The sequence below is a fragment of the Rhinoraja longicauda genome, chromosome 1 (assembly GCF_053455715.1).
Source record: "Rhinoraja longicauda isolate Sanriku21f chromosome 1, sRhiLon1.1, whole genome shotgun sequence".
Taxonomy (NCBI): Eukaryota; Metazoa; Chordata; class Chondrichthyes; order Rajiformes; family Arhynchobatidae; genus Rhinoraja; species Rhinoraja longicauda.
In genome coordinates, this window is record NC_135953.1 from 37,020,854 (window position 1) to 37,035,635 (window position 14,782).

The 14,782-nt window shown below is 45.9% G+C and overlaps 1 protein-coding gene across 1 annotated transcript in view; it reads right to left on the reverse strand.

Annotated features, from left to right (window-relative positions):
* nol6 (nucleolar protein 6 (RNA-associated)) overlaps positions 1-14,782 on the reverse strand; it is an 87,695-nt gene that overhangs the window by 16,652 nt on the left and 56,261 nt on the right. The window contains exons 17-20 of the mRNA XM_078430714.1: positions 8,546-8,663; positions 5,812-5,966; positions 4,751-4,914; positions 117-269 (exon numbers count right to left, since the gene is read on the reverse strand). Coding sequence (XP_078286840.1) covers positions 117-269; positions 4,751-4,914; positions 5,812-5,966; positions 8,546-8,663 — 590 coding nt within the window. The remainder of the gene's footprint in view (positions 1-116; positions 270-4,750; positions 4,915-5,811; positions 5,967-8,545; positions 8,664-14,782) is intronic.

Consider the following 14,782-nt stretch of genomic DNA (forward strand, 5'->3'; position numbering starts at 1 on the left):
ACAAGGAAAAGACTGCCAAATAGATAGTGCGAGTGAATACACTCACTATACAAAGGTGGACCATGCAGAAATTAAATTGCAGTACAACATTCCTACGAATAAAAGTGTGTTCTTACGCGAGTGGTGAATAAGGTGCAGGCTGGGTGAAGAGGTAGGCTGCAAGAAGATCAATACACTCCTCACCAACTTCGTCACTGAGTAACTGAGCACTGATCCAGCGCTTTGCAAGTCTGCATGTTCCACTGTATGCGGAATGTTGCTGTTGAAGCCTGAGGAGAAGAGATTTACATCAGAATTTCAATAGTTGAACACTCAAGATTTTTTAATATAGGATATTAGATAAAAATAACTTTTTCAAATCAACAACCAGCACATGAAAACAGCAAGAGTAGGCCTTTTAAGCTTGCCCTACATTTCATATGATTCAGCATGGTCAAGTCAAGTCAAGTCAATTTTATTTGTATAGCACATTTAAAAACAACCCACGTTGACCAGTGCTGTACATCTGATTAGGTACTAAGGAAAAAAATGAAACATACAGTAGCACGCAAACAGTTCACAGCGCCTCCTCAATGAGCCTCAAACGCTAGGGAGTAGAAATAGGTTTTTAGCCTGGACTTAAAGGAGTCGATGGAGGGGGCAGTTCTGATGGGGAGAGGGATGCTGTTCCACAGTCTAGGAGCTGCAACCGCAAAAGCGCGGTCACCCCTGAGCTTAAGCCTAGACCACGGGATAGTGAGTAGCCCCAAGTCGGCCGACCTGAGGGACCTGGAGTTAGAGAGGGGGGTTAGAAGATTTTTGATGTAGGGGGGGAATGTCCATTTAGGGCTTTATACGTGAATAGGAGGAGCTTGAAGTTGATTCTGTACCGTACAGGGAGCCAGTGGAGAGAGGCCAGAATCGGGGTGATGTGGTCCCTTTTACGGGTACCCGTCAGGAGTCTCGCTGCGGCGTTTTGGACCAGTTGCAGGCGGGACAGGGAAGATTGGCTGATCCCAGTGTATAGGGAGTTGCAGTAGTCTAGGCGGGAGGAAATGAAAGCGTGAATGATTTTTTCTGTGTCGTCGAATTGGAGGAAAGGTTTGATTTTAGCTATGGTTCGAAGTTGGAAGAAGCTGGCTTTTACCACAGCGTTGACTTGCTTATCAAATTTTAATGCAGAGTCAAATATCATGCCGAGGTTTTTGACATGCGGTTTGACTAGGCAGGATAGACTTCCAAGACTGCCTGTTATCGATTTGATGGAGTCGGGGGGGCCGAATAGTGGTTGGAAAGGTGAAAAGGGCATGTGTCAGACACGGAGTGTCACACAGCAGAGAGCACGGGAAAAGTCCAGAAAGTCCAGAAGTTACAATATACCTAAAAACCATTGCCAAATAAACAAGAATGTTTTATAAAATGTAGAATAAAAGATGTGTAGGAAGGAACTGCAGATGCTGGTTTAAACCGACGATAGACACAAAGTGCTGGAGTGACTCAGCGGGACAGGCAGCAACTCTGGAGAGAAGGAATGGGTGACGTTTCGGGTCGAGACCCTTCTTCAGACTGAGTCGGGGGTAAAAAAATGTTTTAGCTTGTAGGGACAAACATTAATTCGTAGCTCTTAAAAATACCTTACTTTAGAATATCCTGCTGGAAAAAGACTTTGTTATTGGAAGTCTGAAAATCCCGAGCCCCTCCCATTAACAAAATTGTTCTTATAATGTTATTTTCTGTAGCGTGAGATTTCTTAGGAATGCGATCATCACATTATCACAGAAGCGCCTGTAATTTGGTCTAGAAACCGTTGGACATGATGTTAGGCAGCAGATTAAACAAAATTAACCAGGCTTCAGAAGCAATCTGAGCAGTTGGATCACCTGACATTGAGAAACTTACCGCTGGCATTATAACAGCAACATCAAAATAGCTTCCAATAACTTTTGCTGAGCTAGAGGGGAGGGGAGATACTGAAACTTCCCTTTGATATTGTATGGTACTTGAAGGAAAGGAATTTTTACATCTTTTGGAAGCCATATTTCGCTTGGGCAGCTTACACCCCAGCAGTATGAATATTGACTTCTCTAACTTCAAGTCACCCTTGCTTTCCCTCTCTCTCCATCCAATAGACAATAGTTGCAGGAGTAGGCCATTCGGCCCCTCGAGCCAGCACCACCATTCAATGTGATCATGGCTGATCATTCTCAATCAGTACCCCGTTCCTGCCTTCTCCCCATACCCCTCCCTCCCCCCCCCATAGCCATCCCTCCCCCCATACCCATCCCTCCCCCCTTCCCAGATATCTGGCCAATCTGACTGTCCTCGATTACATTTTATCTCTGTTTGTTTTATTGTTACCTTCTCCTAGCTAACAATGATCTATTCTACATTTTCCTTGATCTCCATCCCCTTTGTCTCGTTTTCACGCCTTATCTCTGTATTTCCTTCTCCCTGACTCAGTCTGAAGAAGGGTTTCGACCCGAAACGTCACCCATTCCTTCTATCCAGAGATGCTGCCTGTCCCACTGAGTTACTTCAGCATTTTGTGTCTACCTTCAGTTTAAACCAGCATCTGCAGTTCCTTCCTACACACCATACCACACATGATTATAAACAAGCCAGACACGTACTAAAGGTAGGACAAAAGAAAAATACCAGGGTGCAGAATGTTATGTTGCGGCATTAAAGATCGCAGATCAAAAAAAGTGCAAGGGTTGCAATGAAGTAGTTTCAATAGACTGATAACAACAAGGAAGAAGCTGTTCCTGAATCAGGTGGTGCGTGCTTTCAAGCAGATGTACCTTCTGCCCACGTGAGTGGGGAGAAAAGGAAATGCCCAGAGTGTATTTGGTCCTTGAATACGTTAGCTGCTTTCCTGAGGCAGCCTGAAGTGTAGTGGAGTGGATTGGGGAGGGTGGAGTCCATTGGGAAGAGGGAGGGCTGAAGGTGTTTTTTCATGATGGACTGGGCTACATCCACATCGCTCTGCAATTTCTTATGGTGTCCAGCAGAGCTGCTGCTAAATCAAGTGATGCATCCCAATGGGGTGCATTTCTTCGGTAAATCTGTAGAACTCTTTTTACGAATGTCTCCACTAAAAAAATTATGATGTCAATGTTGTAGTGTATCATATTGCATTGAATAAACATAGCAAAAAAGGTAGTGTTAAGGAACTTATTATCTTGGAAATGGATAAATGAGCAAAACCAGATTAAATAAATCACAGGAGCCAAGTGCAGAATCACTGACTTGAAACATTCAGTCTATTCAGGCAAAGGTGGCTGTGCCAGAGGACTGCTATTGTTATACTATTGATTAGGATGCAGCGATAACTCAATTATAAAGGCAGTAGAGTACATTATCAGAATCCATTCGAAGGGACGTTGTTAATGGATTTATTAACAGATGATAACTAACTTGCTTGAATTTTTATTTTGAAAGAGGTAACCAGGATGGTCTTTTGAAGAAGTCTCACCCGTCCTCCTCCCCAATCGACCTCACAGCACTTTGCACTGCCTCAGGAAAGGGGGCTAACATAATCAAGGACCCTTACACTCCAGACATTCCCTCTTCTCCCCACTCACGTGGGCAGAAGATACAACAGCTTGAAATCACGTTCCACCAAATTCAGGAACAGCTTCTTCCCTGCTGTTGTCAGACTATTGAAACTACTTAATTGCTGGTGGATTTTATCAAGCCTTTTGACAACATCTTTTGTCAGACAAAGGGTAAAAGCCCATAGGATCCAAAGGAGCTCAGAAATTGCATCGAAAGAAAGATCCAAGGCAAGAAGCAATGTTTTAGTCACTGGAAGGCAGTGATGTTCCACAGGACTCTGTACTTGGTTCCCTGCATTTGAAGAAGTTCTCGATCTGAAACGTCACCCATTCCTTCTCTCCAGAGATGCTGCCTGACCCGCAGAGTTACTCCAGCATTTGGTCCATCTTCGGAGTAAACCAGCATCTGGCAGCTCCTTCCTACACATTTCACTGCTTTAGAAATATGCATTAATAATTTGGACCTAAATGCATGGGATAAGATAAAGAACTTGGCAGATGATACCAAACTGATCACGCAGTTGACAGTGCAGAGGAAAGCATGATGTGAAAGAACTGAGAGGTCTCAGAATAATTTGCAGATCCTTAAAGCGGAATTAATAGGGTGTTAAAAGAAATATGGGATACCTTCTCTTAGTCAAAGTATACACTGTAAGGGAAGGGCAGTTAAGCTACTTGGGTAAGAACATGAGTAATATATACAGTTCTGGTCACTGCATTCCAGGAAAGATGTGATGGCAGTGGAGATGGTGCCAAGGAGTTGTACAAAAGGTCTGAAGAAGGATCCCAACCCAATGTTACCCATCCATATTCTCCATGGAGGCACTTTGTGTCTTTTTGATTGGTAAACCAGCAAATGCAGTTCCTTGTTTTATGCAGTTTGTACAGAAACATTGCTAGGGATGCAAAATTCCACACAAGTAAAAGACTGCACGAAAACCATATGGACTTCTCATAAATTACATCAGCGCTTAAAAAAAACAGGAACAGAAGTAGGCTAATCGGCCCCTCAAGTCTACTCCACCATTCAGTAAGATTGCAGTTGCACCAATTTTCACCACAACATCAATTTCCTACTTCCTGCCCACATTCCTCAACTCTGCCCCCAAGGCGTCAAAAATGTACAATCTTACCTAAAATGCAAATTAACTTCAAATAAATAAATAATGCCCAGCAATGCATCACGTGTAATGTTTTTGCTGAACTTCAATTACCCGTGCAATGTGCTCGTTAGGTAAGGCAGATAAACAGTTTCCCATTCCAACTGGACAGACTCTTCAGTATCCCGATATTTCAGCATTCCATCTGGTGTCTGCATTTCCTTCAGAATCAGAGGTTCTCTATGATATGCAACTTGAATTCGAAAAACAAAACCATCCTAGGAGAATCAGAAACAACTTTAAACATCTTGTGAAAGGAAATGATCTGAAATTAAACTTTCAAAGCTAGTTAACATACATTAAATACACCACTGCACATTTTGTCTCACATACTGTAAATGTATTTAAAATTAGCTTTAGTTATATTTCCAAGTAGAAATTATTACAGATGGCATCAATTGCAAAATTACATTTATACAACTATTTAACATTCAACCACCCACAAATTGTTTTAACAATAATTTTGGTTCAGGTTTATTATTGCCACATGTAGAAGTTTTACTTAGTTTAGATCAGTGATACAGCGCGGAAACAGGCCCTTCAGCCCTCCGAGTCGACCAGCGATTCCCACACATCAACACTATCCTACACCGCCACTAGGGACAATTTTTATATTTGCCCAGCCAATTAACCTACAAACCTGTACGTCTTTGGAGTGTGGGAGGAAACCGAAGATCTCGGAGAAAACCCACGCAGGTCACGGGGAGAACGTACAAACTCCGTACAGATCCATCGTCAGGATCGAGCCCGAGTCTCTGGGGCTGCATTCACTGTAAGGCAGCAACTCTACTGCTGCGCAACCGTGACCGCAAAACCTTGTGTTTGCACGTATCCAAATATATAAAATAATATTGTACATGAATACAATTAAGCCAAATACAAGGTTTGGTTTGATAACTCAAATGCCCAGGAAGGAAGAAGGCTGCAGAAAGTGGTGGACAGCTATGCCAATGTGCCACCCCTAACTCAAAAGCCTAGTACTAGCTGAAAAGCCTCCATAATTTTGTTTTCTAGCATTTATTAGCAACATTGTTTTGTTTAGATATATTAACACTGTGATGCCAATGCTTGAAACAAATTTGACTCATGTCAATAACATCTGTAATTTAACACACCTTATACACATCTACGTGAGTGGCCGAGGGTTGGCAGGTCAGTTCATGCTGTTGGTCCAGGAGATGTCCCAGTCGGATGTGAAACGCCGCTTTGATACGTTGAATAGCGTCTTTATTCTGAGGCCATTTCCCACTTCCTTCCATGTGACAGATCACTAATGTCAAAAAAATAATGTTGCACATTATACAAAACTCAAAGTCAACTCACCACTGAAGCAGTGCCTGTAAGAAAACAACTTTGGGTAATCGTCAATGGCAATACACCAAGGGAAAAAGACACAGAACATGGATTATTCAGCCATCAACAACGTAACCTGCATTGGCCAGGAGACAGTCCACAATGGTTTAATGACCCCAATGGCATGATCTCCATGGTTTTCGCCATGGATGATTCTGCCATGAATTCAATGTAGTAAGTGCCCGTAGGACTGCATCCAGAACGGCTGCAGCACAGCTTTAGTGATGCTGTTTAACATTCTTAGTCTTTCTCAGTAGTTCTTTTCTGATATTTTATGTTACTAGACTGCCCAATGTGAAGTAGCAATAATCAAGACCAATGTCAAAGGGATAATCGCTCTGACATCCTGCTGGAAATCTAACTGATGCCTCTCAGCCCCAAAACCTTCTTCACCTAATCACCGAGTTCTACGTCTAACTTAATAGCTCCGGCAGCGGCAGAGGCAGCGTGTTCGCCTGCCCCGAATCGCGGGGCTTGGGTCGGCCCGCCGCGGACTTTTCACCGTCCGGCGGGGGCTTCAACGTCGGGAGCCCCGACGGCCCCGACGTGGCAACTCCAACAGCCTGACCGCGGGAGAAGACGGCAGGGGAAGAGAAAAGACATTCTGGCTTTCCATCACAGTGAGGAGGGGACTGGAGGAGACTCACTGTGATGGATGTTTCTTTTTGTTTGGTGTTAGTTTGTGATTGTATGTGTTATTGCATTTTTATTGATTATTCTTATTGGTCTTATTGTTCAACTGCGGGTAATGTTTCATTTCACTACACATTTATGTGTATGTGACAAATAAACGACATTGACTATTGACTATTGATATTGTTAAAGTATAACGTTGTAGCAGTACAAGACTTTGATTAGGCCGCATTTGGAGCAATATGTCCAGTTCTGGTCGCTTCGTTTGTAGATGATTCCACTGTAGTGGGCCAAATCACAAACAATGAGATGGAGTACAGGAAGGAGATAGGAACTTAGTGACTTGGTCAGGAGAATAACCTCTCCCTCAATATCAGCAAGATGAAGGAGCTAGTTATTGACGTCAGCAAGCCTGGTGGAGTGCGTGCTTCAATCAGCATCAATGGTGCGTGCGGCAGTGGAAATGGTGGAGAGTTTCAGGTTCCTTGACGTTAATATTATCAACGATCAGTCGTGGACTGACCACATTTAAGCCACATTCAAGAAGACATGCCAACGCCTCTACTTCCTGAGGAAACAAAGGCAATTCAGCACATCTACAGTAACTTTTTCTAACTTCTACAGGTGCACCATAGAAAACATACTGTCTGTTTGCATCACTGCTTTGTTTGTGAAGAAAGATAAAGAACTTCATAACATGGTGTCAGGACAACCATCTCTCCCTCCATCTACACTTCATGCTGCCTCAGAAAAGCAGCCAAATTAATCAAAGACTTGCCCCACCCTGGTCATTCCCCCTTGTCCCTGTTCCTGTCTGGCTGAAGGTACAGAGGCTTGAAAGAGCGCCCCACTAGACTCTGGAACAGCTTCTTCTCCTCTGTTATCAGATTTATAAATGGTCCTTCCATTAGTTAGGGTACTGTCTGAATCTGCATTGAGGGCATTGCACTTTATCTATGGACCTGATACGCTACAATGCTGAGATCTCCAATCTGTTTGGATAGCATGTAAAATAAAGCTTTTTGCTGTACCTTGGTACATGTGACAATAATAAATCTAAACCTAAACCATTACAGGAAGGATGTGGAGGTTTTGGAGAGGGTGAAGAGTTCAGAATGCTGCCTGGATTGAGGTTATTAGCTATATGAAGAGGTTAGACAAACTTGGGTTGTTTTCTGTGGAACATCAGAAGTTGAGGGGAAATCTGATGAAGCTATATAAAATTATGAGAGGCATAGATATGGTAGGGTGGACAATCCTTTTTCCCCAGGATGGAAAAATCTAAGACGAGGAGCATAGCTTTAAGATGAGTGGGCCAAAGTTTAAAGGAGATGTGAGTGCAAGTGTTTTTGATTTACACATAGAGTGGTGAGTGCCTGGCAGGAGCTGGCAGTGGTGATGGTGGAGGCAATTATGATACCATTTAAGAGGGAATGGAGAAGTATGGATCACATGCAAGCAGAAGAGATTAGTTTCACTTGGAGAAACAACTTTAGATAGTTCCTGTCTCACTCTTTCCCCCCCCCTCCCCCTTCCCAGTTCTCCCACTATCTTCCTGTCTCCACCTATATCCTTTCTTTGTCCCGCCCCCCTGACATCAGTCTGAAGAAGGGTCTCGACCCGAAACGTCACCTGTTCCCTCTCTCCTAGATGCTGCCTGACCTGCTGAGTTACTCCAGCATTTTGTGATACCTTAGTTTCGCTTGGTATCATGTTCGGATTGGAAATTGCAATGGAAAGGCCTGTTTCTGTGCTTTTCTGTTCTATGTTCCATTTCCAGCATTTTTAATTTTTATTGCATCATGAAAGATGATTGGTGAAGATCACATGAATCACAGAGTCAACGATTCCACACTTCTTTACCTTTTAACGCTGGTAAATATACAGGGCATGGTTTGTCCTCTGAAGGAAGCAAGCATTTATTCTCCTTATCCCTCTTATAATAGGAATAATCTGGTTTCACTGGTTCCGGCGGGAACACCTGCAAGACATATCAAAATGACAATTGCAAAAGCACAAAATCTTATGAATTAAATACTAAGGCACACACATGCTTCTTTCACTGTGCCTCTGATGCCATTTAAGGCTGAAGAAAATGTTATGGATGTATCATTCAAAAAAATGGAATTAATCTGTTGAGAACAATTGTTTGTGTCATTTCTCATTTCCTTCCAACCACCCCCACCAACTAATCATCCTCCCACCCCCGTGGTCTCACACACAGGTACACTGGTGGAGAAGGTAACACAAAAGGTGTCTTGCCAATTATAAATAAAGGTGAACACAGGAATAACTTGCATTCACACAGCAAAATGCTCAAGGTAAGGGAACAGCTTGGAGGTAGTGGCCATAATATGATTAGTTTTAATCTGCAATTTGCAAGGGAGAAGGTGAAACCAGGAATGTCAGTGTTGCAGTTGAACAAAGGGGACTATGAAGGCATGAGAGAGGAGCTGGCCAAGGTCAAATGGAAAAGAATCCTAGTAGGAATGACGGTGGAACAGCAAATGGCAGGAATTTCTGGGCATAATCCAGAAGATGCAGGATCATTTCATTCCAAAGAGGAAGAAAGATTCTAAGGGGAGTAAGAGGCAACCTTAGCTGACAAGAGAAGTTAGGGATGGAATAAAACTAAAAGTAAAGATGTATAACATAGCAAAGAGTAGCAGGAAGTCTGAGGATTGGGCAAAGGACAACAGAAGGTAGCAAAAAGGACAATACGGGCTGAAAAGATGAGGTACCCTCCCTGTGGATTGGGGAGGGTAGCTAATGTTATCCCACTTTTCAAGAAAGGAACGAGAGAAAAAAATAGGGAATTATAGACCAGTTAGCCTGACATTGGTGGTGGGGAAGATATTGGAGTCAATAATTAAAGAGGTAATAACAGCGCATTTGGATAGAGGTAAAAGGATTGGTCCAAATTAGCATAGATTTATGAAGGGGAAATCCTGCTTGACTAATCTTCTGGAATTTTTTGAGGATGTGACAAGTAAAATGGATGAAGGAGAGCCAGTGAATGTAGTGTATCTAGACTTTCAGAAAGCCTTTGATAAGGTGAGCAAAATTATTGGGGGTAGGGTATTGACATGAATAGAGAATTGGTTGGCAGACAGGAAGCAAAGAGTAGGAATAAACGGGTCCTTTTCAGAATGGCAGGCAGTGGCGAGTGGAGTGCCGCAAGGCTCGGTGCTGGAGCCGCAACTATTTACAATATAAACATAGCACAAAAAGTAAGGAAATTTGTGTTTGGTAGATTATTTCTTTGTTGTAACTATGCTTCTTGGCAATAAATCTTATATCGTTGGAAAGCCTGTTTATTTCCCTTTTAAATGGTGCCACATTTGTAAAGAACATGCATTTGTGGGATGAGCAGCAGAGCTGAGTATATGGGTTGCGCCCATGAAAAATTTGCCAAATCTTCTCTGCCAATGCCAAACAGTTTATTCTGCTGTTGCTATTGACTCTTGTTTTGAGCTTCTGGTACCCCCAGGTGCTGACAATCAGGTGCCTGATTGGCACCTGATTGGCAGCATCTGTGAGCATGGGCCCTGCTACAGTGGTCAGTAGGTGTCTGCTCCAAGAATCGGCATGCCACGTTTGACTGATCTGGATAGGGCCCGTGCGATAGGGCAACTTCAACCTGGTGTTCCGCAAAACCAAGTTGCGGCATTATTTGGAGTGAGCCCTAGTACCATCTCCAAAGTGAAGGCCAAGTTCCATATAACGGGGGATGTCAGAGACAGGCCGCGAAGTGGGCGTCCCAAGAAGACGACACCCGAAGAAGACTGTTTCCTCACCCTGTCAGCACTTAGGAACCGTAGGCTGTCTTCTACAGATTTGCAGTCAAGGTTTGCAGGACGATATGGCCGACGGCTCTCTGCCCAGACAATTCGGAACAGACTGCACGCAGCCGATCTCCGGTCTCATAGGGCTGCCAGGAGGCCTGCCATGACTGCCTTTCACCATCAGCCCCTTTCGCGCTGGTGTCGGCAACACGTGCACTGGAACCTGAACATGTGGAGGAACGTTATGTTCAGCGATGAGTCCAGATTCTGCCTACGGCAGTTGGATCATAGGGTCAAAGTGTGGAGAAGACGCGGAGAACGCTATGCTGATTGCTGCACCGATAGAGTAACATCTTTTGGTGGAGGCAGTGTGATGGTGTGGGGCGGCATCTCCCTCACTGGAAAAACGAGGCCTGTCATCATTGGAGGCAATCTCAATGCAGAGAGATATCGAGATGAGATTCTGCAACCAGTGGCAATCCCATATCTCCACAGTCTGGGACCGAACTCTATCCTCCAAGATGACAATGCTCGCCCCCACAGAGCAGGGTTTCTCAGAGACTACCTCCAGAATTTGGGAGTGGAGAGGATGGAATGGCCTGCCAGCAGTCCTGACCTCAACCCCATTGAACACTTGTGGGATCAGCTTGGGCGTGCTGTTCGTGCCAGAGTGACCAACACAACCACGTTGGTTGACTTGCGACGAATGCTGGTTGAAGAATGGGATGCCATCCCACAACAGTGTGTGACCAGGCTGGTGACCAGCATGAGGAGGAGGTGCCAGGCTGTTGTGGCTGTGTATGGTTCTTCCACACGCTACTGAGGCTCCTGTTTATTAAATGAATAAATTGTTAAATTGCCAATATGTCTTGTTTCTTCAGACTTCAATCATCCAATCCACCTCACAACACCGAACAAGAGTCAATGGCAGAATAAGCTGTTTGGCATTGGCAGAGAAGATTTGGCAGATTTTTCATGGGCGCAACCCACATACTCAGCTCTGCTGCTCATCCCACAAATGCATGTTCCTTACAAATGTGGCACCATTTACAAGGGAAATAAACAGGCTTTCCAACGGTATAAGATTTATTGCCAAGAAGCATTGTTACAACAAAGAAATAATCTACCAAACACAAATTTCCTTACTTTTTGTGCTATGTTTATATTAATGATTTGGATGATAGAATTGGAAGTAACACTAGCAAGTTTGCAGATGACACAAAGCTGGGTGGCAGTGTGAACTGCGAAGAGGATGTTAGGAGGTTGCAGGGTGACTTGGACAGGTTGAGTGAGTGGGCAGATGCAGTATAATGTAGATAAATGTGGGGTTATCCACTTTGTCGGCAACAAGAAGGAAGCAGATTATTATCTCAATGGTGTCAGATTAGGTAAAGGGGAAGTGCAACGAGACCTTGGTGTCCTTGTACACCAATCACTGAAAGTAAGTGTGCAGGTACAGCAGGCAGTCTTCTTCTTGCGTTTGAGGCAGCATAACTTATGTAACGCCCTCAAGGCGCTGTAGCCAGTGCAGTCAAAAATGACATGCTGCGCTGTTTGCTGGTCTGCTCCACACACGCAGGCTGCTGATGGACGCAACCCCCAACGATGCATGTTGGCGTTGAACCGGCCGACCCCTGTGCGGAGCCAGTTCAGGGCGACCCACTCTTTGCAGGTCATATCTGAGCCGGGTGGGGCTGTGGTGTTCGGTGCGACAGTGAATTGAGGAGGTCGTGATGTCTGTTCCCAGCTGGTTCTCCATTCTCCTAGTATGTTGAAACCAGAGCCACAGAGGGTCGCTGCATGACGGGAGAAAGGGTGACGAGATGACAGGCGTTGAGGTCCCAGTTGCTGTGAATCCTGGGCGAGGTGGTGCAAGGGATGTTTGGCATCCGATGGGGCCTTGCACACCAGCCTATGAGTGAAGAACTCTCTGCGAAGCTTGGCGGGTGCGATACCTGCGAGCACCGGCAGGAGATCCGTCAGAGTGGGCCGTAGGCAGCCAGTGATGATCTGCACGGTGTTGTTGAGGGTGGCGTCTAGCTTGCTAGTATGAGCGCTGCGGCACCATGCGGCGCTGTACACGAGTGCAAGAGCACTGGTTCGAAGAGTAGATGTCCTGGCGCCCCATGATGATCCGGCCAAGCAACGCAGGAGGTTGTTCCGTGCCGAGACTTTAGCACGGAGAGCTTCAAGGTGTTGCTTGTAGGTCAGCTGCCGATCTAGTTTCACCCCGAGGTATGTAGGAAATGGGTTGTAGGGTAGGGGGTGACCCATTGAGGGTGACGGTTAGCTGGCGTTGAGCTTCCTTGTGTTCAGGTGAAAGGCCGTTGTGGTGGTTTTTGCCACACTCAGTTTTAGTCTCCAGGTCTTAAGGTAGTCCGCGACAAATTCCATATCCGCCGAGAGCACATCCTCAACATTTGACCAGCTCTTGTCCGAGTGCAGTAGGGCCAAGTCATCTGCGTATCCATACTGGCACGAGGTCGTGAGAAAGCTAATGGTATGTTTTTTTGGGGGGGTTTTTTCAATCAAAACATTTATTCAAAAATAATATTTACAATGCAATAAAACAAAACAGAACCCACCACCAGGATACAATACAAACAAATATACTAAATGAAACTATTATACAATTATATTACAATCCCTAACCAGGATGGACCCAACCCCCCGCGGTGCCCAATGGTCCCGGAAATCCCCCAGGGTACCCCTGGACAGCGCATTATCCCTCTCCAACCACCCGGGGGGGGACGTAACCCCGGAAATGAGGCAGGCAGCTGGCTCGGGCAGAGCCCTCTTCCGCCTGGCGCCGTGACTCGCGTATGACCAGCTTGGCCAGGCCCAGGAGCAACCCAACCAGGACATCTTTGGCCCTACCCTCTCCCCTACGCACAGGGTGTCCAAAGATGAGGATGGTGGGTGAGAAGTGCAGCCAGAAGGCAGGGAGCAACCCCTTTAGATATTGGAACAGGGGCTGCAACCTCACACACTCCTTATACACGTGCAGACCTCCCAACATTTGATTTTACAAATTCATAATTTTGATGTCCAAAATTCAGAATTTTACATCGAAATTCATTATATGGTGCATATTGCAACTTTTCAGCAAAACAAAAAGTATGCACGCCAAATGCGCTTTCGCGAGCGGCGGGGCAAACGGCAAGACATGTTTTGCGGAAAAATGTGAGGCCAAATCGAAATGGCGGAAATGAAATAAGAAAGCGGAAACATTCTGCCAAATTCGGAAGGGTTGGGAGGTCTGCACGTGGTACATAGACTCTTCCAGCCGCAAAAATGGTAGGCGGCTGGCGAGTCTGTGAACCGCGAGAGAAACAAGTTACAGGGGACTCCTCGGTGCAACACCCTCCACCCCAGGTCCCCGATGGAGAGGGGCAGAATCCCTGCGTAGAGGGACCCCCACCGCGGGGCCCCCTCGCGACCGGAAGGCAACACCGACCGCCACTCAGTGTCCGAACAATGGACCAGGGCGAGGAAGTGCGGGGTGCGGAGGAGGAACCCCTACAGGACACGCCTCCCTGCGTCTCGGAGGGAGATGAAGGGTGTCAAGGAAATGCTGCTCATGTTATGTGGGACCGGCTCCCGGGAAGGATTACAGTGCCTAGGTCCGACGAGTGCTTCCAGTTGAGCGGGGGTTTGAACAGCCGCAAGTACTCCACTCGTTTGAATCCCACCAACACCCGGCGGGGTGGGACAAGGGCCGGCTGCTCTCACGCCCGGGCCGTCGCCCTCCGCCGGCAGAGGGGGGCACCCGGTCGACAGCAACCAGGTTCCAGATTCTCAGCAAGTCCCGCTAGAAGCCGGGCATCCCCAGCAGGACTGACGCCCACCATCGGCATCCATATACCTCCTTGAAGGCAGCGGCCCCATTGGAAAAAGTACGTCGCCAGCACGTGCCACCTGGGAGGACGCTCCGAGTACAGGTATCTCTGCAGAGTCCTGAGGCGGAGAGCCGCCAACTGGGTGCAAATGCACACCAGCGACTGACCGCACTCCTCAATCGGGAGACTCAGGACCGCTGCATCTAATGACATGTTGGCCTTCATAACAAGAGGATTTGAGTATAGGAGCAAAGAGGTCCTTCTGCAGTTGTATAGAGCCCTGGTGAGACCACATCTGGAGTATTGTGTGCAGTTTTGGTCTAATTTGAGGAAGGACGTCATTGCTATTGAGGCAGTGCAGCATAGGTTCACGAGGTTAATCCCTGGGGTCGAGGGACTGTCATATGAGAAAAGAATGGTAAAACTGGAGTTTTCACTGGAGTTTGTATTCACTGGAGTTTAGAAGGATGAGAGGG